At 41.0% G+C, this 26,147-nt stretch overlaps 2 protein-coding genes across 8 annotated transcripts; both read left to right on the top strand.

The window, feature by feature from the left end:
• The first annotated feature begins 52 nt into the window (after positions 1-52).
• On the top strand, positions 53-2,718 carry haus2 (HAUS augmin like complex subunit 2). Its single transcript, XM_028438688.1, has 7 exons — positions 53-126; positions 205-267; positions 440-532; positions 1,622-1,691; positions 1,771-1,903; positions 2,385-2,493; positions 2,569-2,718. The coding sequence occupies exons 2-7, from the start codon at positions 205-207 to the stop codon at positions 2,647-2,649; spliced, it is 549 nt and encodes a 182-aa protein (XP_028294489.1). The 5' UTR covers positions 53-126; the 3' UTR covers positions 2,650-2,718.
• A 1,991-nt stretch (positions 2,719-4,709) lies between these two features.
• On the top strand, positions 4,710-24,220 carry mipol1 (mirror-image polydactyly 1). Of its 7 annotated transcripts, XM_028438311.1 has the most exons (14): positions 8,802-8,942; positions 9,273-9,334; positions 14,016-14,088; positions 14,347-14,372; positions 14,447-14,552; positions 14,891-14,987; positions 15,064-15,148; positions 15,221-15,347; positions 16,851-16,884; positions 16,954-17,130; positions 19,167-19,208; positions 19,560-19,654; positions 19,812-19,952; positions 24,082-24,220. In XM_028438311.1, the coding sequence occupies exons 1-14, from the start codon at positions 8,848-8,850 to the stop codon at positions 24,146-24,148; spliced, it is 1,227 nt and encodes a 408-aa protein (XP_028294112.1). In that variant the 5' UTR covers positions 8,802-8,847; the 3' UTR covers positions 24,149-24,220. The 7 variants fall into 7 exon arrangements, with proteins under 7 accessions (XP_028294115.1, XP_028294116.1, XP_028294112.1 ...); XM_028438314.1 differs by lacking the exons at positions 8,802-8,942; positions 24,082-24,220 and adding an exon at positions 4,710-4,781 and having other exon boundaries at positions 19,812-22,501; XM_028438315.1 differs by lacking the exons at positions 8,802-8,942; positions 24,082-24,220 and adding an exon at positions 4,744-4,788 and having other exon boundaries at positions 19,812-22,501.
• Positions 24,221-26,147: the final 1,927 nt, after the last annotated feature.

Here is a 26,147-nt window from a genome sequence, read left to right as displayed (position 1 = left end):
CCTTGCTGTAGTCCTAAGTGTGTCCTGAGGAAGCGCTGTCCTCCAGCACCAAAGAAGAAGAAGAAAAATTTAACTGTTTGGCGCGGGTTCACATCGAAAAGTTCCTGATCATCGGTAATAATAACGGTGAGTGTGTCCGTTCATTTATTATGAGTACACACACTCGGACTATAGTCTGTGACACGGTGTGTGTGTTTGTTTCAGATGTGTGAGACTTCAGCTCGCAGTTTGTTGTCTAAATGTGTTTCTGCAGGAATCGTGAGTCAGGTCTGCACAGAACCACACACTGCCCTACACACTCTAACACACACTGCACTATAAAAATACACACCCTATCAACTACACAAAAATACAAACCTAAACTACACACTTTAAAATAAATGTTCAGTTTCCTGAATGAATGTGTACTGCAGAGCTCTGATTGGCTGTCTGTCATCAGGAGGAGATAGGCTCCGCCTCCTTGACCCCAGCGTTCACCAGTGGGTTGCTGAAAGCTGAGCAGCGAATCACAGCGCAGAGACAGCTGAAGGAGGTGCGTTCAGGTGCCACGTGTTGACTGTCGTGGTGCGTTCAGGTGCAGTGTGTTGACTGTCTTGGTGCGTTCAGGTGCCACGTGTTGACTGTCGTGGTGCGTTCAGGTGCAGTGTGTTGACTGTCTTGGTGCGTTCAGGTGCAGTGTGTTGACTGTCATGGTGCATTCAGGTGCAGTGTGTTGACTGTCGTGGTGCGTTCAGTTGCAACGTGTTGACTGTTGGTGGTGCATTCAGGTGCAGTGTGTTGACTGTCGTAGTGCGTTCAGATTCAGCGTGTTGACTGTTGGTGGTGCATTCAAGTGCAGCATGTTGACTGTTGGTGGTGCATTCAGGTGCAGTGTGTTGACTGTCGTGGTGTGTTCAAGTGCAGCGTGTTGACTGTTGGTGGTGCATTCAGGTGCAGTGTGTTGACTGTCGTGGTGCGTTCAGGTGCAGCATGTTGACTGTTGGTGGTGCATTCAGGTGCAGTGTGTTGACTGTTGGTGGTGCATTCAGGTGCAGCGTGTTGACTGTTGGTGGTGCATTCAGGTGCAGTGTGTTAACTGTCGTGGTGCGTTCAGGTGCAGCGTGTTGACTGTTGGTGGTGCATTCAAGTGCAGCATGTTGACTGTTGGTGGTGCATTCAGGTGCAGTGTGTTGACTGTCGTGGTGCGTTCAAGTGCAGCGTGTTGACTGTTGGTGGTGCATTCAGGTGCAGTGTGTTGACTGTCGTGGTGCGTTCAGGTGCAGCGTGTTGACTGTTGGTGGTGCATTCAAGTGCAGCGTGTTGACTGTTGGTGGTGCATTCAGGTGCAGTGTGTTGACTGTCGTGGTGCGTTCAGGTGCAGCGTGTTGACTGTTGGTGGTGCATTCAGGTGCAGTGTGTTGACTGTCGTGGTGCGTTCAGGTGCAGCATGTTGACTGTTGGTGGTGCATTCAGGTGCAGTGTGTTGACTGTTGGTGGTGCATTCAGGTGCAGCGTGTTGACTGTTGGTGGTGCATTCAGGTGCAGTGTGTTGACTGTCGTGGTGCGTTCAGTTGCAGCGTGTTGAAGGTTGGTGGTGCATTCAGGTACCGCGTGTTGACTGTTCACTGTTGTGTGCATTCAGGTGCAGCTGCAGCTGGAGCTACTCAGGCTAGAGCAGCAGAGCACAGATGTGACCAACAGCTTCTATCTGGGTGAGTTAACGTTTCTAACCTGGTTAATCAATGACATCCTGAGTTAGAGAGTCTAAGCTCCGCCTCCTGGTGTGCTCAGGTACCAGGTGTGAGCTGTTCCAGATGTGCAGTGAACACCTGCAGCAGCTGCTCAGAGAGAGGCCCTCCCTCAGACAGAGGCTGATCAGCCCTCTGATCACACACAGCCTCCAGCTCCCAGCTCACCTGCACAGGTAGCACCATTGCCATGGCAACGCCACTAGGGCTGTACATTATCATGAATCTGTTGATACGATACATTCTGATACTAAACAATACGATATATATCACAATATCAATAATTACATAGTCAAAGTTATTACAGGTTTACAGCTGCTACAGATGATGGGTTTTCTTTGTTCCTTTTTCAGAGCACATAAGATCTTAATTTCTGTCAGGACATAAAGACAATTTCAACCAAAAACTTAAAAAGTATATCTGGAGAAAATTGCCAACCCTCGCTTTAAAGTGGTTTTTAGTTCAAAAACATGATTTATAAAATCAATTTGGGCATTTTTTGGATCAATACGATAATCACACAGTGAAAAATTGCGATATATGGCAGAATTGATTTTATTCTTACACCTTTAGTAAACACACCCCCAGGGAGCAGAGTGGGTGGAGCCTGTGGTTAGTGTACTGGTCTGTATGTAACTGGTCTGTAACTGGTTCCAGGTCTGTGGTGGAATCTTTAAAGCTGATGTTGAGCTTCATGGAGATGTTAGAGGAGAAGATAAGCTCCGCCCACAAAGAGTCCTCCATCAGAGAGAAGATGGATATGTTGGTGAGTCTGTGCAGGATAGTACTGGTACTAGTTACTAGTTCACACTAATCTGACCTCTCTCTCTCTCTCCGTCAGAGCTCCTCTCTCGCCCATCTCCTGGCTCAGGCCACTGAGGTGGAGAGTTTGACTAATCAGCTTCTGACAAAGGAACCCTGACCTGTGTGTGTGTGTGTGTGTGTGTGTGTGTGTGTGTGTGTGTGTGTGTGTGTGTGTGTGTGTGTGTGTGTGTGTGTGTGTGTGTGTGTGTGTGTGTGTGTGTGTGTGTGTGTGTGTGTGTGTGTGTGCGTCGCGGTCAAAAATAAATAAATACTTAATGTCTCCCTTGTTGGAGTTGTCTTTTATTTTGAAAGAAAATGTTCTTTTGAAATGCATGATGCACAGGAAAATACGTAGATTTATGTTGTAAAATATTATATATGTGTGTTTTCAACAGCTATTTTTGAAAAACTAGATTTGGTTGGTTGAATTCTAAAAATAAAAATGGGGGATGATGTAATGACCGCGGCCTGATGTGGGTCCTTAGGGTGAGAGAACCCCTGCTTTACATAATATAAATACATTTTATGATGTCGGCTGAGCTGTATGAACACAAAATCAGAATGAGGAGGATACGTGAATAGAAACACGTGTGTGATGTAATAAAGTCACACTGTTTATTCTCCATCAATTAATATTGATTAATCTCACTAATTCAACTTCATTAACACTCGTCAATCTTTTCTTCCTGATTTTTCTGCAGCAACAGTGTTGTTTTTGGTCTGAATAATGGATTTTAATACTTAATATTTTTAAACGTGTTTATATCCTGCTTCGTAGTGCAGTAGTAGTGAAGCCAATGGAGAGATACCAGGATTAGTTTATCCAGCTTCATAGTCCAGGCCCTAAACAATGACTAAACTTGTTAATTGCAAACTCACACTAATAAATAACATCATAGATTAGAGGTGTTTGATCAAACTCACACTAATCAATAACATCATAGATTAGAGGTGTTTGATCAAACTCACACTAATCAATAACATCATAGATTAGAGGTGTTTGATCAAACTCACACTAATCAATAACATCATAGATTAGAGGTGTTTGATCAAACTCACACTAATCAATAACATCATAGATTAGAGGTGTTTGATCAAACACACTAATCAATAACATCATAGATTAGAGGTTTGATCTTTTTTTTTTTTTTTTACTTGTCTGCACATGCTGTCAAAGGTCAACACCACAGGAAGTGCAATCATTATGAGACAGCAATGCATATTTTGTTATTACAATAAAATACATTGATTTATTTTATTGCTTAATTGTGACCATCACCAGCCCCCCTAAGGAAGGGTAAGAAATCTTTTATTATAGGGAGGATATAAAAAGGGAGAGCAGTGTTACACCTAAGTGGAGGGGGAGGGGAAAGGGAGCAGGGAGAAGAGACTCAAGGCAGGAAATAGAAAAGGTGGGGAAGAATAGACTGTTTTGCAGTGAGGGTGAGATGTGAGGTTGTAGAATATATTGTGCTTATTATGTTGTGTAATCCAGCCAGTATGGTGACAAGTGTGAAGCTTAGCTATAATGGTGGCTGTGAACAGGGGGAATGAGTGAATGGTAGTACCTAAAGCAGGTATTTGGGATTAACGTGTCTAAGGTTAAGCCCAGTATGAGTTTTATCCCACATCCCAAGGCGTGCCAGTGCATCGAATACCAGTATATGTGCAAAAAAAAAAAAAAAACCGCCACTGCAAGCCCAGGAAGAGGTGTTTGATCAAACTCACACTAATCAGTAAGTTCACGTGCACAGTGCCACACGTTCTCCTGAGAAAGAAAAATACATTTGTATAACATTGCTTTTTATTTACACATCAGATGAATGAAGAATCAATGATTGTCATTGATAATCAATACTCTACTACAGCTGTGATCATTGTTCCTGTTTGGAATGTAACAAATATAAACATGTTGCTGTGACTGAAAGATTGTGATTTATTAAAACATGAAACTATAAACGTCTCTAACACAACAACCTGTTTTATTAAAGAAACTCTGAGACTAGGTGCCGTCTTAAGGAACAATCTGATTGGCTGCTGTGAGTGAACAGCGAAAGATTTGCGTCTATTTATGTATTTATTTATTTTGTTTCCATCTTTTGACGATTTCAGATTTTTTTTTTCTTCTTGTAAATCTTGTAGTAATAAAAATAACGAGGCTCCTTTAATCCTTTACGCACCGTCACAAGGTGCTGACGTCATATCCTCCCGGCACACGGTGAGCGGAAGTTAGAGAAGAAGAAAAATCAGGTGAGAGGTTAGTTTATTCTTTACTTTAAATTTTACTTACACACATAAAACACACACACACATATATATAAAAATACACAGGGAACACAAGTGTGAGTTGTGTGTATGAGTGATGCACTCAGTGTAACTAAGTCAGTGTTAAAGTGTAATTAATGTTACTAACTAGTGTAACTAACAGGACGATGCAGGGATCTCTCTTTCTCTCTCTGTGTGTGTGTGTGTGTGTGTGTGTGTGTGTGTGTGTGTGTGTGTGTGTGTGTGTGTGTGTGTGTGTGTGTGTGTGTGTGTGTGTGTGTGTGTGTGAGAGAGAGAGAGAGAGAGAATCTGTGCGTTACGTTTATTTCAGTAATACATTCACACGCCAGCCGATCCACAAACACAATTGCATATTTACACGTGAAATGTATGATAAATACACACGTGTAAATTGTGGATCTAAAAAAAAAGTCTCAAAAATACATGTGAAAATTGTGGATATTATTAATATTTTTGACAAAAAATGTCTCCCCACATTCCACTAGATGGCAGCACAACATCTGAAGTTTTTTTGCCAGAAAAGTTTTAAAACAATACAAGGAATGTGAGTTGGTGGATGGTATAATAAAGACAGTATAATAATGTAAATAAATGTAAAAGATTAATATGACTTGAAGTCATATTCTTGCATTATTTTATATCATAATATAAATCACATTGTTAATTGTTAAGTCACAATATTGTGCAGCCCTAGTCAATTCTGTTGGTTATTATCACTATAACAGAAATAAATGTTGTTCTCACTGTTAATCAATCAACTTTATTTGTCCTTTATCGTGTGCAAAGATTTGAGAGGATAAAGGACATAAAATCCAAATAAAACACATAATAGTAAATAAAAGCATATAAAAACATACAAACATGCAACAACAAGTTTTATTCTGTATATATTAAAACACAAAAAAGTTATTAATTCATTTGCTAAGTTAGTGCCTTATATTAATTTACTTGCGGTTAATAGTCCATGCACATTTGTTGTTGCTTTTTCTAAATGCACATCTTGCACAATATTTGCACCTTTTATTTTTACCCTTTATATTCTGTATATAAAATAAAATCTCTCTACTGTTAGTTTACACCGTGGCTCAGAGAGAAACGTTTTTTTGAATTTTCTGTATGTCCAGCACATGTTGAAAAATTGATATTAAAGATGACTTTGACTTTAAAACATGTAACAGTGCAGTTTGAGCCACTAAAACACAAGGTAACATCAAACAATGAGACAAACATGAATCTAACAAAGAAACAGATCTATCAACACATCAGATGCTTCCTGTTTAGGACTGGTTCACAATGACACACACGCACACACACACACACACACACACACACACACACACACACACACACACACACACACACACACACACACAGAGTAACTACAGCCTAAACATTTTTTTTCTGCCAAATATAAATGTATTAAATAGTGCTGTTATGGAAGTGTGAAGCGTAGGTATAATGGTGGTGGCTGTGACTGAACAGTTACAGGAGTGGTTATACCTAAAACAGGTATTTAGTTTAAACCGACTAATTGCACATTGTATAATGTTGTTGTGCTTTACTGCTACTTATCCGTCCTGTACTTTTTGTTTTACTTGTTTGTGTACTGGTATATTTAAAGTTCAATAAATGTTAAGAGTTCTATTGGTGTATTTAATTTAATTTCTAATATATACATTTATATCATATGAGTGTTTAAATTGTCTTTCATTATCAATGTGCTTTAAAAAAAAGTATATCAGCCTCAAAATCGGCTTTAGCTATCGGCCATCGGCTGAAATTTAGGGTGTCGGCATCAGCCTTTGAAAATCCCACATCGGTTGACCTCTAGTTTATTTACAGTTTAAGTTGGAAAATTATGTCATCAATGCTGATGATGTCATCAATGCTGACGATGTCATTGTTGATCAGTTGTCTGATCTCTGGTCTCTGATTGGCTGTCCATCAAAGCTGCTGTATTGACTCCTCCCTGAAGTACGAGCATCTCCATATAAACAGGTAAATATATCTGACCTTTGACTTCTTTCTGAAGGTAAACACTGTGTCCGTGTTGATGATGTCATACTAACGTACTACTCACACTAAGTGTGATGTCTAAATGAGTATGTGAGAAATACCAGGATTTAGGGCTGCACGACTACGGCCAAAATGATAATTACGATTATTTGGATTAGTATTGTAATCATGATTATTAATCACAATTAATCATCATGTCTGTATTTTTAATTAACTCCGACTAATTACATTAAATATCAATGTAAATGACGCAACGTCAAGCAACGCAACTCACACAATTCTGAGTGACCTGAAGTCTCGCTCGCTTTTTTTTGAGATGGTGGAATGTAGCCTTCAGCATGTGATCGCCCCCTGGTGGTTGGATGACTACTGAGATTAAGAAAGTGTGTGATTAGATCTGTAGCAGACACACATTTTAAATGTAAAAATTACCAACCATCAGGGTCATTTAATCATGGAGGCCAAAGTCGTAATCGCGATAAAAATTTGATGAACCGAGTATGCGAGAAATACCCGGGTGTATGCTATATGGGGACATGTTTTAAGTATGAACTGTGGGCACACGAGTCATACTCAACTGTCCCATGATGCATTGGGAGCTGAATGTAAAATGATCCTGGAACCAGCTTCAAGCTAAAAATTAAACGTCCCCTTTTCAAGATAAAAGCATCTAACTCTTTCGTAAATAGGGCTCATATTTTGAAGTTTAGTCAGTAGCACAATGGACTGTCTCTGAAAATGTTTGAAATGTGTGAATGTGTCTACGTGAGTTTTATAGATCAAATGAGCACATGTTGATATTCTACTTGGTCACTTTCTCATTTCAAATGTTTTCAGAACTTTCAAAGTAAAGGTAGAGAATCAACAGAGATATTTAGCCACATTGTGCTTCAGGTTTTTAACGCTGTAGGTTCCAAATGCATCTTGGGAAACTTGGAAGTATACTTCAGTGGGAACGCTCACCATCCTAATCATACTATAGTATATAGTAGACAGTATTTACTCAATGGGTTTTGTGTGTGTGTGTGTGTTTCAGGTCAAAGGTGAAGATGTTTGTTTGTTTACGTTCAGCTCAGTTCAGACGGTTCTCCTCCAGAGCTCTACCAACTCTCACCCTGTTCACTAAGGTAACCACTCCCTCACCACTTAGCCACGCCCACTTAGTGTCCTGCTCTATTACCACGCTGCCTGCTGGTCAGCTGTAATCAGATTTCTTCTCTCCATAGGATCCCTGTCCTCTGTGTGATGAGGCCAAAGAAGCTCTAGAACCTTTCAAACACAGAGTGAGTCCCACTTCGCCGTGGCCACGCCCCCTGTTTCTGTCTTCACGCTGGGGCCCCACTCCTTTCCGTGTTAATGCCCCCTGTCCGTAGCCACGCCACCGTCTCTGTGCTCACGCCCCCTGTCCCGCATTAACGCCCTCTGTCCTATGTTAACACCCCCTGTCCTATGTTAACACCGCTGTCTATGTTAACGCCCCTGTCCATGGCCTCACCCCATGTCTATGTTAATGCCCTCTGCCTATGTTAACGCCCCTGTCTGTGTGAATGCCCCGTCTTATGTTAATGCACCCTGTTCTATGTTAACACCCCCTGTTTGTGGCCTCACCCCCTGCCTATGTTAAAGCACCCTGTCCTGTGTAACATCTCCTGTCCCGTGGCCACGCCCTCTTCCCATGTTAACGCCTCCCCCTTCTGTTTCAGTTCATGCTGCGGACAGTGGATGTGCTGCTGCCTGAGAACCGGTGCTGGTTTGACCGGTACCGCTGGGACCTCCCTGTGTTCCATGTTGACGGGTGTGGAACACAGCGTGTGGTGATGAAACACCGCGTTGACTCCGCCCTGCTGGACAAACTGTTGCCATGACACCTGAACATTAAACCATGTGACTCTCTTCATGTGTCCCGCCTCTTCTTTCACCTTATTAATATTTAACTTGCTGCTGTGAGCCAATCACACATCAGGTTACAGCATGTGCTGCTGGGGGGTTGTCATGGTAACTAGAGAGAGTAGACATGGCGTCCAGCAGCAGCCGATCAACAGAGATGTTTATCACTGTGGAGAGACTGAAGAGACGCATCAGAGAGCAGCAGGAGGAAGCGCTCACCTGGTTAGCCTCACCTGGTTAGCCTAGCCTCGTTATAGAGCACTGCTTAGAGTCACCTGGTGTGTTCTCTGGTTTGTGGTTAGTTATGGCAACCTGTACCTGGTGTAATCTGATGCTTTAGTTATTCAGTGTCTGTCCTGTAGGGGCGTGGTCTAAAGCTACATAAGCACTGTTGTTTACTGGTTGTTTACTAGCATTAACTCATAACTACAGCTGAGCAGTGATTAATGCCAGCTTGTGACCTCAGCATGTAATCATGTGGTCATGTGATTAGAGGGTAGTGAGAGGTAACTAGTTCTACTGCTTAACGTGTGTGTGTGTGTGTGTTCACAGTGAAAGAAGTTCACCCACTCCCAACAAAGAGTTCCGAGACTCTCTGGTTAACATGTACCGTGGTGAGTAACTACACTAACTACCACAATAGCTAATACCAAAACTAGACTAACTACTGTAACTAATACCAAAGTTACACAAACTATAACTAATACCAAAACTAGACTAACTACTGTAACTAATACCAAAGTTACACAAACTACAACTATAACTAATACCAATACTAGACTAACTACCACTGTAACCAATACCAAAGTTACACTAACACTGTAACTAATACCAATACTACGCTACCACTGTAACCAATACTACACTAACTACAACTGTAACCAATACCAATACTACAGTAACTAACAGTGTAACTAATACCACACTAACTACTACTGTAACCAATACCAATACTACACTAACTACCACTGTAACTAATACTGATACTATACCAACTACCACTGTAACTAATACAAATACTAGACTAACTACCACTGTAACTAATATCAATACTAGACTAACTACCACTGTAACTAATACTGATTCTATACTAACTACCACTGTAACTAATACTGATACTATATTAACGACCACTGTAACTAATACAAATACTAGACTAACTACCACTGTAACTAATACCAAAGTTACACTAACTAATACCAATACTACGCTAACTACCACTGTAACTAATACTACACTAACTACAACTGTAACTAATACCAATACTACATTAACACTGTAACTAATACCACACTAACTACTACTGTAACTAATACCAATACTACACTAACTACCACTGTAACTAATACTGATATTATACCAACTACCACTGTAACTAATACCAATACTACGCTAACTACCACTGTAACTAATACCAATACTAGACTAACTACCACTGTAACTAATACTGATACTATACTAACTACCACTGTAACTAATACAAATACTAGACTAACTACCACTGTAACTAATACCAAAGTTACACTAACTAACACTGTAACTAATACCAATACTACGCTAACTACCACTGTAACTAATACTACATTAACTAACACTGTAACTAATACCACACTAACTACTACTGTAACCAATACTACACTAACTACCACTATAACTAATACCAATACTACACTAACTACCACTGTAACTAATACTGATTCTATACTAACTACCACTGTAACTAATACTGATACTATATTAACGACCACTGTAACTAATACAAATACTAGACTAACTACCACTGTAACTAATACCAAAGTTACACTAACACTGTAACTAATACCAATACTACTCTAACTACCACTGTAACTAATACTACACTAACTACAACTGTAACTAATACCAGTACTACATTAACTAATACCACACTAACTACTACTGTAACCAATACCAATACTACACTAACTACCACTATAACTAATACCAATACTACACTAACTAACACTGTAACTAATATAAATACTACACTTACTTACCACTGTAACTAAAACTGATACTAAACTAACTACAACTGTAACTAATACAAATACTACACTAACTTACCACTGTAACTAATACTGATACTATACTAACTAACACTGTAACTAATACCAATACTACTCTAACTACCACTGTAACTAATACTACACTAACTACAACTGTAACTAATACAAATACTACACTAACTTACCACTGTAACTAATACTGATAATACACTAACTAACACTGTAACTAATACTGATACTATACTAACTACAACTGTAACTAATACAAATACTACACTAACTTACCACTGTAACTAATACTGATACTATACTAACTGCAACTATAACTAATACAAATACTACACTAACTTACCACTGTAACTAATACTGATACTATACTAACTAACACTGTAACTAATACCAATACTACACTAACTACCACTGTAACAAATACTACACTAACTTACCACTGTAACTAATACTGATAGTATACTAACTAACACTGTAACTAATACTGATATTATACTAACTACAACTGTAACTAACACAATTACTACACTAACTACCACTGTAACTAATACCAATACTACACTTACTTACCACTGTAACTAATACTGACACTATACTAACTAACACTGTAACTAATACTGATACTATACTAACTACAACTGTAACTAATACAATTACTACACTAACTACCACTGTAACTAATACCAATACTACACTTACTTACCACTGTAACTAATACTGACACTATACTAACTAACACTGTAACTAATACTGATACTATACTAACTACAACTGTAACTAATACAATTACTACACTAACTACCACTGTAACTAATACCAATACTACACTTACCACTGTAACTAATACTGATACTATACTAACTACAACTGTAACTAATACTGGTACTATACGAACTACAACTGTAGCTAATACAAATACTACACTAACTTACCACTGTAACTAATACTGATACTATACTAACTACAACTGTAACTAATACAATTACTACACTAACTACCACTGTAACTAATAACAATACTACACTAACTAACACTGTAACTAATACCAATACTAGACTAACTATCATCACTACTTTAACTACCATTTTATATCACTAACTAACTAACTCACTAATCACTCACTGCTGTAACTAGTCGAGTTCAGTTAAACCACAAGTCAAAGTAACTACCACGCTAACAAACTGATAAACTAACCAAAGTCATCCTTGAAGTGCTTCGCGCACACAAAAATGACCTTACCCACAGATGTGGTACATTTCTATAAAAAATAAAACTCAACCAGACACTTTGAAAAGGTTCTGATGCTGGGAGACGTTGTAATGAAGCGTGTGGGTTACTACATCCAACAACCCAACATTTTGACTTATCCTCTCCTAACTTCTGCATCCTTGAGCTTGGACTACAAAATAAAAGCGAGAAATAAAAATGGCGGATTGCTCGAAGTGTTGGACCTGGAGTTGATGAACTAATTTGGCAGTTCAGCTGCAAATACTGTGACGTTATTGTTCAAAAAACGTAATAGAGAATAGAAAAATCGAAACAGATTGAAAAATATGAGCAAAACAGAATATAAAGATATCTACGGAGCACCTGAAGAGACTAATTTGATTTTTTCTGTACTTCTAAGCACTATAAATATACAACAAAATGCATTTAAGGGCTAAAAAAATGGATTTAGCATGATATGTCCCCTTTGATGTAATAATATAAAGCTGTAGTAATGTAATGCTGAGCTCTGTCCAGCAGGTGGAGCTGTTTGTTTAGTGATGAACTGACAGATTAACATTAATTATCTGATCAGTTATTGATCTCACTAACACCATCATGTACGCTATGTCTGTGTGTGCATGTGCGTGTGTGTGTGTCAGTAATGTGCGTATCTATATTCATGTGCTGCTGTGTGTGTGTGAGGTGGATTGTGAGGCTTTGAGCTGAAGCCTCTTTAATCACAGTTACTGTCATTAATATTCATGTAGTCAGCTGGACTGTATTAAACACAGCTTAAAACATTAATGATATTACACCCCCCCCCCTTCTAGAACCTCAGAGATGACTTCAAAGAGAGAGCAGAACATGAACGGACATTTAGAAGGATTTAGTCACATCAGCACATCTGAAATAGAGCCAGATAATTAGACACTGAGTCCACACGGACAGTAAAACACACACATACACACAGAGAGAGGATTTAAAGTAGGAAACACTGTTTCTGATCAAAGTACACACACACACACTACTCACACTACGCAGTAACGTAGAATTTTAATGTAAACTACGAGTAGCAGCCGTAGGAGTGGAACAGTAACCAGAGGTAGCCAAAGTACTAGTCTTGAGTAATCAAGTAAAAGTATAGATACTTGAATAAAAAATACTCTTGTAAAAGTAGTGAAGTGGTTGTCTTATTTAAGTAAAAGTAAAAAAGGTACATGAACCAAAAAAAAATCAGCTAATTCCATCTTTTTTTTTTTTTTTTTTTAACTTGTAGAAACTGGTTCGTGGAAACAAGTTAAATATGTTACCTTTAAACATCTGAAAAATGTATCAATTATTATAGATTATAAATCAGTACACAAAATGTTTCAAGCTCGTCCTCCAGCTGTTGTTGGTTTGAATCTTTTTTACGTCATCTTCTAAGGTCTTAAAAGTAATGAGCCCATTTTTAAAATGTAAGAAGAAGAAAGTACAGATATTTGTTTGAAACAGTAAGGAGTAAAAGTGAAACGTCACCAAAAAATAAATTAAAAATTCAAGTGAAATACAGATACCAGAAAATACTACTTAAGTACAGTAACAAAGTATTTGTACTTCATTACTTGTCACCTCTGGATTTAACTATTCACCACTGTTCAATGTAAACACCATCAACTCAATTAAAATATAGATAATTAATTAAACTTTAGCTTTACTTCACAACATGTAGGAAATAGTGTTTCACAGGGTTCGACTTTTCCACATTTTTCCACAACACACACACACACACACACACACACACACACACACACACAATCCCCTAACCTCTGATGATGATGAGTAAGTAAATCTGTAGAAGCTGGTAGAGGTTGAAATGCAGCGTGTGTGTGTGTGTGTGTGTGTGTGTGTTATATTAATTAGTGTCTAACAACATGTTAATGAATGCTGTATGATCTAAGTGGTGGATTAATTAAGGTGAGTTATTAATTACCTTTAAAGAGATGTTTGTCCTGCTTATGGAGGAGCTACACACACACACAGATACACTTTCATCAACTGTTGTGTGATTCAGATAATCCTGGAGTGAATGAGGAGCTACGACTACGTCTGCCTCCACCAATCAGAGAGCAGCTCAGCCCAGACAGGTGTGTGTGTGTGTGTGTGTGTGTGTGTGTGTGTGTGTGTGTGTGTGTGTGTGTGTGTGTGTGTGTGTGTGTGTGTGTGTGTGTGTGTGTGTGTGTGTGTGTGTGTGTGTGTGTGTGTGTGTGTGTGCGTGCGTGCGTGCGTGCGTGCGTGCGTGCGTGCGTGCGTGCGTGCGTGCGTGCGTGCGTGCGTGCGTGCGTGCGTGCGTGCGGGGGGGAGTGCCAATAACTGACCATCATTAATTATTATTAATTTTACAGATCAGACATCAGTGACTGGCCTCAAGGTACACTTAACACACACACACACACACACACACACGTGTAACCTCTCACACACACACTCGTGTGGTCCTGTCAGCCCCTGTGTCCCCAGAAGACAGTCCGTCTGTTCTGTTTGAGGACATGAAGGAGAACAAGGAGCTGAAGGAGAGCCAGGCTGTGGGACACGTGGACTCTGAGGCCAGGTGAGGTGGCCCCCTGCTGGGCCAGATGCTCCCTGTCACATCAGATTATTGTTATTATTAAAGTCTTATTACTTCTCATTAAACACGTCTCACTGCTGTTTCTCATAAGTCAGCGCTGGCAGCGGATTGGATGACAGTCAGCGCTGGCAACTGATTGGATGACAGAGGGACAGAAATAGAGGATTAGAAACAGTCAATTAGAACTGAAAGTGTCTCCGCCCACATATTTACTCTCTTTATTAGACGGAGCAGAGCCTGACCTTTACTGAGGGGGTTAGAGTGCACACACACACACACACACACACACACTCTAGTAGTCTGATTGTGTTGTTGTTCAGTCCAAAGGTTCTGAAACATTTTCCCACTTTGGATCGACACAAAAACATCTCGTTTCTCCTGAAGGAGCTTGATGTTCTAAGACACACCAACAACAAGGTACACACACACATGCAGTGTGTAAATGTGATCTATATATATATATATATATCTATACATACTGTATATGTTTCAGCTTCATCATCAGATCCTGAGGATGGAGGAGGATGAAGTTCTACAGGAAGAACAGAAGAAGAAGAAGAATTGGGAGGAGCCAACAGGTATATCTTCATCATCATCACCTTCATCATCTACTATCTAATTGATAAACTCTCTCTGTGATTGGTCCTCAGCTCTGATGATGGAACTCATGTCCAATCAGAAGAGCAGAGACCAGGCTATGATGTCACGGCTGCTGTTAGCCAATGAGGAGAGAGATGAGGCTCTGCTGCGTGTGGATCAACTGCAGCGATTGGTCCAGTACGTGTGTGTGTGTGAGAGAGGGAACTAAGGTTGCTTTAAGATCAGAGTATCATCATCAGCGGTTACCATGGAAACCACACACACACATACACACATGGCCTGTCTTATTACAGTTATTGAAGCTGCTCCATCCCAGTGGAACATGTCAGAAACGGCTGCTAACATCAGGAAATGAACTTTCCTTTGCTCTGGTCTTAAGGTTAGGGTTAGTCCCATTTTTCATGAGCTGAAGTCAAAGATCTAAAACATTTTCTATATAAACTAAAAAGACCTATTTCTCTCAAGTATTGTTCACAAATGTGTCTAAATGTGTTAGTGAGCATTTCTCTTTTGCAGAGATAATCCATCTCACCTCACAGGTGTGGCATATCAAGATGCTGATTAGACAGCATGATTATTGCACAGGTGTGCCTCAGGGTGGCCACAATAAAAGGCCACTCTAAAAATGTTCAGTTTTAATCACACAGCACAATGCCTTATGTGTCATTTGTTCTGAGGGAACGTGTAATTAGCATGCTGACTGCAGGAATGTCCACCACAGCTGTTGCCTGTGAATTGAATGTTCATCTCTCTACCATAAACCGTCTCCAAAGGCGTTTCAGAGAATTTAGCAGTACATCCAACCGGCCTCACAACCTCACCAGCCCAGGACCTCCACATCCAGCATGTTCACCTCCATGATGGTCTGAGACCAGCCGTCCGGACAGCTGCTGCAATAATCACTTTGCATAACCAAAGAATTTATGCACAAACTGTCAGAAACTGTCTCAGGGAAGCTCATCTGCATGCTCATCGTTCTCATCGGGGTCTCCATCTGACTGCAGTTCGTCGTCGTAGCCGAGTGGGCAAATGCTCACATTCGATGGCGTCTGACACGTTGGAGGGGTGTTCCCTTAATGGATGAATCCTGGTTTTCACTGTTCAGGGCAGATGGCAGACAGCATGTGTGGCGTTGTGTGGGTGAGCGGTTTGCTGATGTCAACGTTGTGGATGGAGTGGCCCATGGTGGCGGTGGGGTTATGGTATGGGCAGGCGTATGGACAATGGACAATGAACACAGGTGCTTTTTATTGATGGCATTTTGAATGCACAGAGATACCGTGACGAGATCCTGAGGCCCATTGTTGTGCCATTCATCAGCGATCGTCACCATCACATGTTGCAGCATGATAATGCATGGCCCCATGTTGCAAGGATTGAAACACAATTCCTGGAAGCTGAAAACATCCCAGTTGTTGAATGGCCAGCACACTCACCGGACATGTCACCCATTGAGTAACTGCACATTTCAGGGTGGCCTTTTATTGTGGCACATAGAAAAATGCTTTAGATCTTTGAGTTCAGCTCATGAAAAATGTTGCATTCATTTTTTTCTTCAGTGTATATCTGTAATGCTGAGATGTGAGCACATTAAAACATGAATGTTGTCTCAGAGTGCACGTGCCTGTGCACGTTGGCACGTTACGTTTGGTTTGTGTCAGTGTGTGTTTTTGTCTCCAGGATGGAGAGCGTTCACCCTGACTCACCTGATCAGGTAAGTCAGCAGGACACATTGTTCAGGTGATGTTTGGAGCTGATGGTCTGTGTGATCTCTGTGGACCAGGACCAGGACGTGGACCAGCTCCTCCAGAGAGTTTGCAGCTCTGAGTCTGCGGTGGAGGTCCATCAGGTTGGATCAATCATCCTTCAATGTTTGCGGTCGGCACGGCAACGACGTGATGACATCATCGTTCAGGAGATGAAGGCCGTCATGGAGGAGAGAGACAAATCTGTTGGCACGGTAACTATCCCCTCTTCTAGTACCATCACTTTAACAGTGCTGTGTTTCCATAGCAACTATGCTGGTCCTTCATTGGTCCTGAGTCTGGCGTCGCCATGGTTACTAGCAAACATGAAGGCCAGGAGGAGCTTCTAGTGTTTCTGGTCCACAGGGACCAGTACCAGCTCCTCCCACTCTCTGTGATTGGTGGGTTGTCTTCCTCTGGTTTAGAGTGAGTGAGACCACATGAGTGGTCCTGGTCATCAGGCAGGTTCCACTGATCTCAGGTGATCAGGCGTGTGGGTGGAGCTAGACCGTGGTCAGCTGATCGCTGCCTCTGATTGGATAAAAGCTGCTCACTTCCTTTGAGCATTTGTTAGAAATAATTATCCAGTGTTATTTACAGCTCAGCCAGAGCCGCTGAGGGTGGAGCCAGAGCCGCTGGGGGCGGAGCCAGCGTGTGTGTGTGTGTGTGTGTGTGGAGGTGCTGGTTTTGTTGACCAGTTCTGTGCAGCTGGGTGGGATAGAACATAAAGAACGTTTAGAACATATAGAACAGAGTTTTGCAAAATGTTTTGGGATGGAAGTTATAATAAGGCATTACCATGGAAACCCATGGAGGGAGGACCCTGTAGGAGTTCAGCTTCAGGCTCTAAGACTGTTGGCTCACACCTGAGGTTCTGGGACATAAGGTGGTCCAGGAGGTGGAGAGAGGGCTGAGGTCACCTGATGTTCTGCCTCCCAGTGACTCCGCCTCCCAGTGACCGTTGTATTGACTGATATGAAGCAGTAATGAGACATGAAGCTGTACAGGAAGGAAGAGCTGAGCAGTAACTCACACACACACAATCACACACACACACACACACACACACACACACACACAGTCCCTCTCCGTGTGTTTCTGATTAAAACTTTGTTCAGAGTCCCTGAGCGTACCCACACTTTGATTATAAGTTTATTACCAACCTGCAGAGCCCAGGATTTATTACCCACACCTCACCATGATTCATATCAACGCTCACACACACACACACACACACACACACATTCTCTGTGGGAGGACCAAATGAAAAACACAGGCCCCGCCTCCTTCTGTGAGGGACAGGAGGCTGTTGCCGTGGTGACGGGAGTTCAGATGGCCTGTAACTATGGTAACGGTTGTCAGGGGAGCAGGGATTGATGAATTCACCTGTGCTGTCTGCTCACCTGAACATGAGTAGATCACATGATGATCACTAATGAGTCCTAGAGCAGTATTTCTCAGTGAACCATTGAAACTACACTGTTTCCACATGATGAGCATGTGACTCTTAGACAGCCTGTGATTGGTCGGATCACCTTCAATACAAACAGCTGGTTTGTATTAGTCTGTCTGTCTGTCTGAGGGGATGGACACCATCATAATAATTTTATTATTACCTTTATTGATAATAATAATATGATGTAAGGTATGTGTGTGTCAGTGTTCCTAACAGGCGTATCAGTGGTGCTTTAACCCTTTACCCTCCATGCTAGAGCTCAGATCTCCTCCAGTGTAACACTTTAATCTGCTGCATGAATGTGTTTCAAACACCGTGTAATCCAGCAGGAGAAGAAGAAGAAGAGCTCTCAGACTGGAGGACCCACACACACACACACACACACACTCACACACACATACTGTGGGCTCATCTCTGAGGGATTACTGAGGGGAATATGAGAGTGTGAGAGCAGCAGCTGCTTCTCACTGAGCTAATATCAGGTAATTACAGGATATTACACTTTATTAAAGCTCACACACGCTCACAGAGAGGTTCAGGGTTTGAATCCCACCTTCACCACTACCCACACACACTGTCAGCTCCTCACTCTGCTCTCATACTCCTCTCTCTCGCTCTCTCTCTCTCTGTGTGTGTGTGTGTGTGTGTGTGTGTGTGTGTGTGTGTGTGTGTGTGTGTGTGTGTGTGTGTGTGTGTGTGTGTGTGTGTGTGTGTGTGTGTGTGTGTGTGTGTGTGTGTGTGTGTGTGTGTGTGTGTGTGTGTGTGTGTGTGTGTGTGTGTGTGTGTGTGTGTCAGTACCAGCAGCTCCTGCAGCAGGTGGATCAGAGGCCGACTGAGGTCAGTGACACACACAGCGGGGTCATTAAAGGTCAATAAAGGTCAGCAGGTCCTGATCTGAATAGTCTAATGATGTCGTTAATGAGACGATGAGGTCACACCTCGTTAGGAGCTCAAGCTCTCCTGGAGAAAACACATATTGACTCAGCTTTGAAGTCCAGACACCTTCAGCCTGGAAGGTCACACACACACACACACACACACACACACACACACACACACACACACACACACACACACACAGACATACTGTACACACACAGTAACACTCACACACACAGGTACATACACACACTCACACTGTGCACTCTGTATGAAGGTGTGAACATGTGACTGTCCTTGTCCAATCAGGAGCAGCTCCTTGCTCTGCAGAGAGAGAGAGACGTCGCATCGGACGAGCTGCGACGGGTGGAGGCGGAGCTTCAGTCACTGCAAACCAATCAGATGTCAGCTGAGTTCACCTGTTAACTTATTAATCTGGTTAAGAGTTAAACTAGTAAAGGTTAAACTAGTCAAACGTTAAACTAGTAAAGGTTAAACTAGTCAAACGTTAAACTAGTTAAGGTTAAACTAGTGATGAGTTGCTGTTTGTTTTCCCTCCAGTTCTCAGACTCCACCCAACCAGCATGAAGCCCCGGCCCTTCTACTGCAGCTGAATCAGCTCTCATTGGACAAGCAGAGAGTGGAGGCGGAGCTTCGACGCAGCCAAGAGGAGGAGCAACAAGCCAACGAGAGAGTGCAAAGGTCAGAGGTCATAGACACTGGTTCAGTACTAGTTAGTCAGGCTGTCAGTAGTTGTGTCAGTACTATGTGTCTATAGTTGTGTCAGTAGTGTGTGTGTGTGTGTCAGTAGTGTGTGTCTGTTGTTGACTGTAGTTGTGCCAGTAGTGGTCAGTAGGTGTGTCTGTAGGTCAGTAGTTGTCTGTAGTTTTGTCAGTAGGTGTGTCTGTAGTACAGTAGTTGTCTGTAGTGTGTGTCAGTAGTGGGGCTGTAGTTGTGTCTATCGTTTTTTGTAGTTGTGTCAGTAGTGTGTGTGAGTAGTGTGTCAGTACTGGCGCTGTAGTTGTCAGTGTGTGTGAGTAGTGTGTCAGTACTGGGGCTGTAGTTGTGTCAGTACTGGGGCTGTACTTGTGTCAGTAGTTGTCTGTAGTTGTGTCTGTAGTGTGTCAGTAGTTGTGTCTGTAATTGTCTGTATTTTTGTGAGTAGTTGTGTCAGTATTGTGTTTGAGTAGGGTGTCCGTAGTTGTGTCAGTACTGGGGCTGTTGCTGTGTATGTACTGTAGTTGTGTCAGTATTGAGGCTCTAGTTGTGTCAGTAGGTCTCAGTAGTTGTGTCAGTACTGGGGCTGTACTTGTGTCTGTAGTTGTGTCAGTAGGTGTCTGTAGTGTGTGTCAGTAGTTGTGTCTGTAATTGTATTTTGTGAGTAGTTGTCAGTAGTGTGTTTGAGCATTGAGGCTCTAGTTGTGTCAGTAAGTCTCAGTAGTTGTGTCAGTACTGGGGCTGTACTTGTGTCAGTAGTTGTCTGTAGTTGTGTCTGTAGTGTGTCAGTAGTTGTGTCTGTAATTGTCTGTATTTTTGTGAGTAGTTGTGTCAGTATTGTGTTTGAGTAGGGTGTCCGTAGTTGTGTCAGTACTGGGGCTGTTGTTGTGTATGTACTGTAGTTGTGTCAGTATTGAGGCTCTAGTTGTGTCAGTAGGTCTCAGTAGTTGTGTCAGTACTGGGGCTGTACTTGTGTCTGTAGTTGTGTCAGTAGGTGTCTGTAGTGTGTGTCAGTAGTTGTGTCTGTAATTGTATTTTGTGAGTAGTTGTCAGTAGTGTGTTTGAGCATTGAGGCTCTAGTTGTGTCAGTAAGTCTCAGTAGTTGTGTCAGTACTGGGGCAGTAGTTATGTCTGTAATTGTCAGTCGTTGTGTCTGTAGGTGTGTCAGTCATTTGTCAGTAGTTGTTTGTTGTTGTCTCTGTAGTTGTCTGTAAGTGTATCAGTAGTTGTCAGTATGTGTGTCTGTAGGTCAGTAGTTGTCTGTAGGTGTGTCAGTAATTGTGTCAGTGGTGTTTGTCAGTAGTGCGTGTCAGTTGTTGTCAGTAGTTATTAGTAATTGTGTCAGTAGTCTGTGTCTGTAGGTCAGTAGTGTATCAGTAGTTGTGTCTGCAGTTGTCTGTAGTCTGTCAGTAGTTGTGATAGTTGTGTCTGTAATTGTCAGTAGTGTCAGTGTATGTGAGTAGTGTGTCAGTACTGGGGCTGTAGTTGTGTCTGTAAGTGTCAGTAGTTGTGTCAGTACTGAGGCTGTGTGAGGCGTTCACAGGCCTCTAAGCGTGTAGGATTTCTAATGATTGGTATTCAGAGCTGCTCTGAGAGTCCATCAGAGGAATTAATCTGTCAGATTTGGGCTGAAACGTGTCTTTGTGGAGCCGCTCCTTCATCAGATGAAGATGAAGATGAAGATGAAGAGATGAAAAGATAGAGGATGAAGATGAGATCTGTGATGAAAACAGATTAAGTCGTCGTCTGCTCTCACGTCGCTCACAGAGGAGCTCACACTAATTTATCTGTCAGTGTGTGTGTGTGTGTGTGTGTGTGTGTGTGTGTGTATGTGTGCGTGTGATATCTATAGCATATATAACAGTAGAACCTATCCTTACTGTAGATTCTGAACCAACATTTTGTTAATTACTTATTTATTTGATCTTTTTAAATGTTTTAAACAAACTAAGTAAATATTCATCAGTAACAGCTGCAGGACTTTAGTTAAAATATGTTCTACTTCATAACATAATCTGATTGCGAGAGCGGACATGGGCTCATCTGTAAACGGTCAAATTTACTGGTTCAATAAACAGGAAGAGATTCAAATTCTGATGTAGCTGGTTATGATTTACAGTCTGCATAAACAGGACTGAATCATAACGTAACTTAATCACTAGAGCGGACATGGACTCGTCTGTGACCGGTCGCATTTACAGACTTTGAAGTCGCTGTTAGTTTACCAATAAACAGAAAGAAATTGATCACCTTTATAATAAGTGACTCGGCCACTGGGAGTGAGGCCCAAGACAGACTGACTTAATAATACTGTATCATATTTTTCTGCAGTCAGTGTCTTCTCCTCGTCCTTCTCTCTCTGCTCTGTTTCAGGTGTCGTGAAGCTGATGATGTCAGTTCCTAATCTGTGGTTCATGACTCAACTCGTCTGAGACACTCTGATGTTCTATCTCTCTATCCTGTTCTGTTGGTCCTTCTGTCCACTAACACCAACCAGTCGACGCAGATGGCTGCCACCTCTGAACCTGGTTCTAACGGAGATTTCTTCCTGTTAAAAGGGAGTTGTTTCTTCCCACTGTCACTAAATGCTTGTTCATGTGGATCTTCTTTGATTTTTTCCTTTCTTATTATGAATTTTGTATTTTGATAAGCGCATTGAGATGACTTTGTTGTAAATTGCGCTATACAAATAAAGTTGAATTTAATTCATTTGTAGCAGAACATTCTGACGATGCGTTCAAGGTGTATTTACAGTAAAGACCATAACACTATGATCATAACAGGGTTTTTCTATTGGGCCATAAGAGCAACACAACATAATGTAGAACATTCACAGAGATTTACCATACAGGACATACAATACATTTAAAAACCATGGAAACCTCTCATTTCAAATCAAAAGGATATGATGTAAACAAAGCCAGCATTACTGTATTAACAACAGGATCGGTGAATATTAATTATTAATATTTGCTTGGTTCGACTTTATGGAGGAGGAAAATATTTGTATAGAACATTTAATACACAAAGCAATTCAATGAATAAAAAGTGCAACAGAAAACATTTAACAGTTTAAAATCAATAAGAACATTCAAATCAACAGTAAATAAAAAACTAAATCCACAATAAAATGATGATAAATCTCTTTTTGGTCATTGTTAGTAGAGACTGTGATATTGACTTCAGCTCTGCTGCTGCATAACAACTAAAATGTTTGCTGTGAACTCTGGGCTCCACTATCTGTCCTGTGTCCATAGATGTGTGAACTCTGGGCTCCACTATCTGACCTGTGTCCATAGATGTGTGAACTCTGGGCTCCACTATCTGACCTGTATAGCATATAAAGGCTAAACAGAAAGGGTCCAAGAACAGAGCCCTGAGGAACCCCACAGGACTTTGATCATCTGTCACATTCAAAGTTTACAATGTTTATAAAATAACTATAAATAACCTCAATAAATAGGACTTAAACCATTGGAGTACTTTACATTTAGTGCAACACACGTACAACAAAATGATCTGGTTCACATAGTCAGTACAGCACTGAGATTATATATATATATATATATATATATACCCTTTATTTATCCCTTATCTTTGATATTTATCATTGTTAGTGTTTCTGGTTTGTTTTTTATGTTCTTTGCACCAACTACCAAGTCAAATTCCTTGTGCTGTTTTAAACTGTACTTGACAAATAAAACCTTTTTGATTCTCAGATCAATAGAATGAGAACAGAATCAGTTATTGATCACTTTGATCTCTGTCCTCTGTCCTTAAGACTGCTCTACTGTAAAGTGCCTTGAGATACCATTGGTTATGATTTGGCACTATACAAATAAAGATTGATTGATTGATTGATTGATTGATCTCGCTAAGAGCCACAGATTGGATGAACAGCACCTGAGTGGGCCTTCAAAATCAAACACAATAAAGTATTGGCAAGAATGCATTTCAAAATAAAAGCCCTCAGTACTCCTGTAGAGGTCAGTGATGGTCAGGGTGTTGACCCATACAGCTGTGCTCTGTGGGAGTGACACTCTGGATAGCTTTTAGCTTCTATGCTAATGCTAGCTAATACTAACCACTAAAACCTGTGTGTGTGTGTCCTCAGGTTGGAGCGTCTGGTGGAGGTTCTGAGGAAGAAGGTTGGAGGCGGAGCTATGAGACCTGTCCTCTGATTGGTCGAATTATCTCGTCGTTTTAGTTTGTTTTTATATATATATAAATAAATAAAAATAATGGACAAACAACTCTTTGTCAGTTACACACACACACACACACACACACACATTGATCATTTGTTTGTTTGTTTGAAAAACTTTGAAGTTGTTTTTTGACTGAAAGTTTCAGACTTTGAACTTTCTCTAAAAATCTGAAAAAAACACCAACAACTGAAGAAACAAAAGATCAGTTTGGTCGACTCCTGACTTTAAAACACACACACACACACACACACACACACACACACAGTGGAGTGGTTGAGCAGCCTCTCTGCATACTAACACTGTTCAAACAGGATCAGTCTGAGCTCAATGCGTTAACACACACACTCACACTGACACACACACTCATACACTGACACACACACTCATACTCACACACTCATACTCATACTGACACGCACAGAGACTCAAACCTTGAACTTTGAGCACAGACTGTTTGTGTCGTCTGAACAAAGTTCGGTGAACATGAAGTAAATCTGTGTGTGTGTGTTGTGTGTAGGGTCGCGACCCCTCTGGGGGTCGTGGGAAAAGCGATAGCAACGTTTCCTTTGGACTCAGACGCAGATTTTCAGGTTTAAATGATGAAGGGGTTAAAATCAAATGTGGGGGGGGGGGTTACCATGGAAACCACTCTGGCTCTACTTGGGTGTTCGAGTTTAATCCTGCAGCCCATAATCTGTCATAAAAAGAGGCGTTTGTTGGAGCTCTCACACAGAGTGTGTGTGTGTGTGTGTGTGTGTGTGTGTGTGTGTGTGTGTGTGTGTGTGTGTGTGTGTGTGTGTGTGTGTGTGTGTGTGTGTGTGTGTGTGTGTTAGAACAGTAAACAACTCTTCACACACTGACAGAGAAATAAAAACTGAGAAGTTGAAATGTTTCCGTCAAACGTGATAGTTTGTGTATTTACGAACAGATCTATTATACGTATGTCTGTAGATAATATTAAACATGTGTCTGTGTTTATCCATTGTTGGATATAAAACTTTAAAATGTAGTGATTGTAACGTCACACGGTCACGTGACGTCTTTCAAAATGAAGTTTCATCTTATTCTTTGTTTCTTTGATCAAACTTTAGGTTCAAAGTCAAACTTGTGTGTGTGTGTGTGTGTGTGTGTGTGTGTGTGTCTCAGAGACCACCTCAGAGCCGCTGCTCTCACATCCCATAATAACACAATCCAGCCCATAATAACCTCCACCCCCCGTTTGTTCTTCCTCGGTGGTGTCTTTGCTCTTTTGGTTGGAGAAGCTCATTGAACATAATTAATTCTTCTTCATCAAAAGACTTCACACACACTCACACACACACACACATTAACACACACACACTAAGCAGGTCCGGCTTTGTGTCCAACATTGGCTCCATAAGGCCCGGGGCGCGAACATATGGGCCGCATCAGGGCCGCGCACTACACACAAATGCACAACTAAAATGTAACTAAGGCCTCATGCTTCTTTTGTTTTTATTATTTTATTTATTTGATCATTCACTTTTTATATTTATTAAATTAGAATACATTATTTAGTTTATGTGATTTATATTAATGGACAGGACAAACCTAAAATAACAATTGAATGATTGTTAAACATGTTAATAATCACTGATCGCGATCATCGATCACATGTTGAACTCACGGAGCAACGATTTAAGAAAAATGCATTTTATTGGATGGATTATTTATATATTTATTTATTTCGTTGGCGCGTGCCACGGGACCGCGCACGGAGTGTGACGCGCTCCGTTCCGCGCGGGCTTGATTTGTTTGATTTGAATTAAATTAATTGATCGGATTAGAAACGGAAAAACGATGTGTGTGATGTGAAAAAACTCACGGTTTGTTTATTTGTGCTTTGGTTTAGTCACGCGGCTCTGGTTGTTGTGACGTCAGAGCTACAAAGGCCTTAATTTATTTCATGAAAAATATTCGGGATTTTCAAAGATTCAAAACTTTAAGGTAA

This window comes from Gouania willdenowi, chromosome 22, assembly GCF_900634775.1.
Source record: "Gouania willdenowi chromosome 22, fGouWil2.1, whole genome shotgun sequence".
Lineage (NCBI taxonomy): Eukaryota > Metazoa > Chordata > Actinopteri > Blenniiformes > Gobiesocidae > Gouania > Gouania willdenowi.
This window is presented reverse-complemented; position numbering and strand designations above follow the sequence as displayed.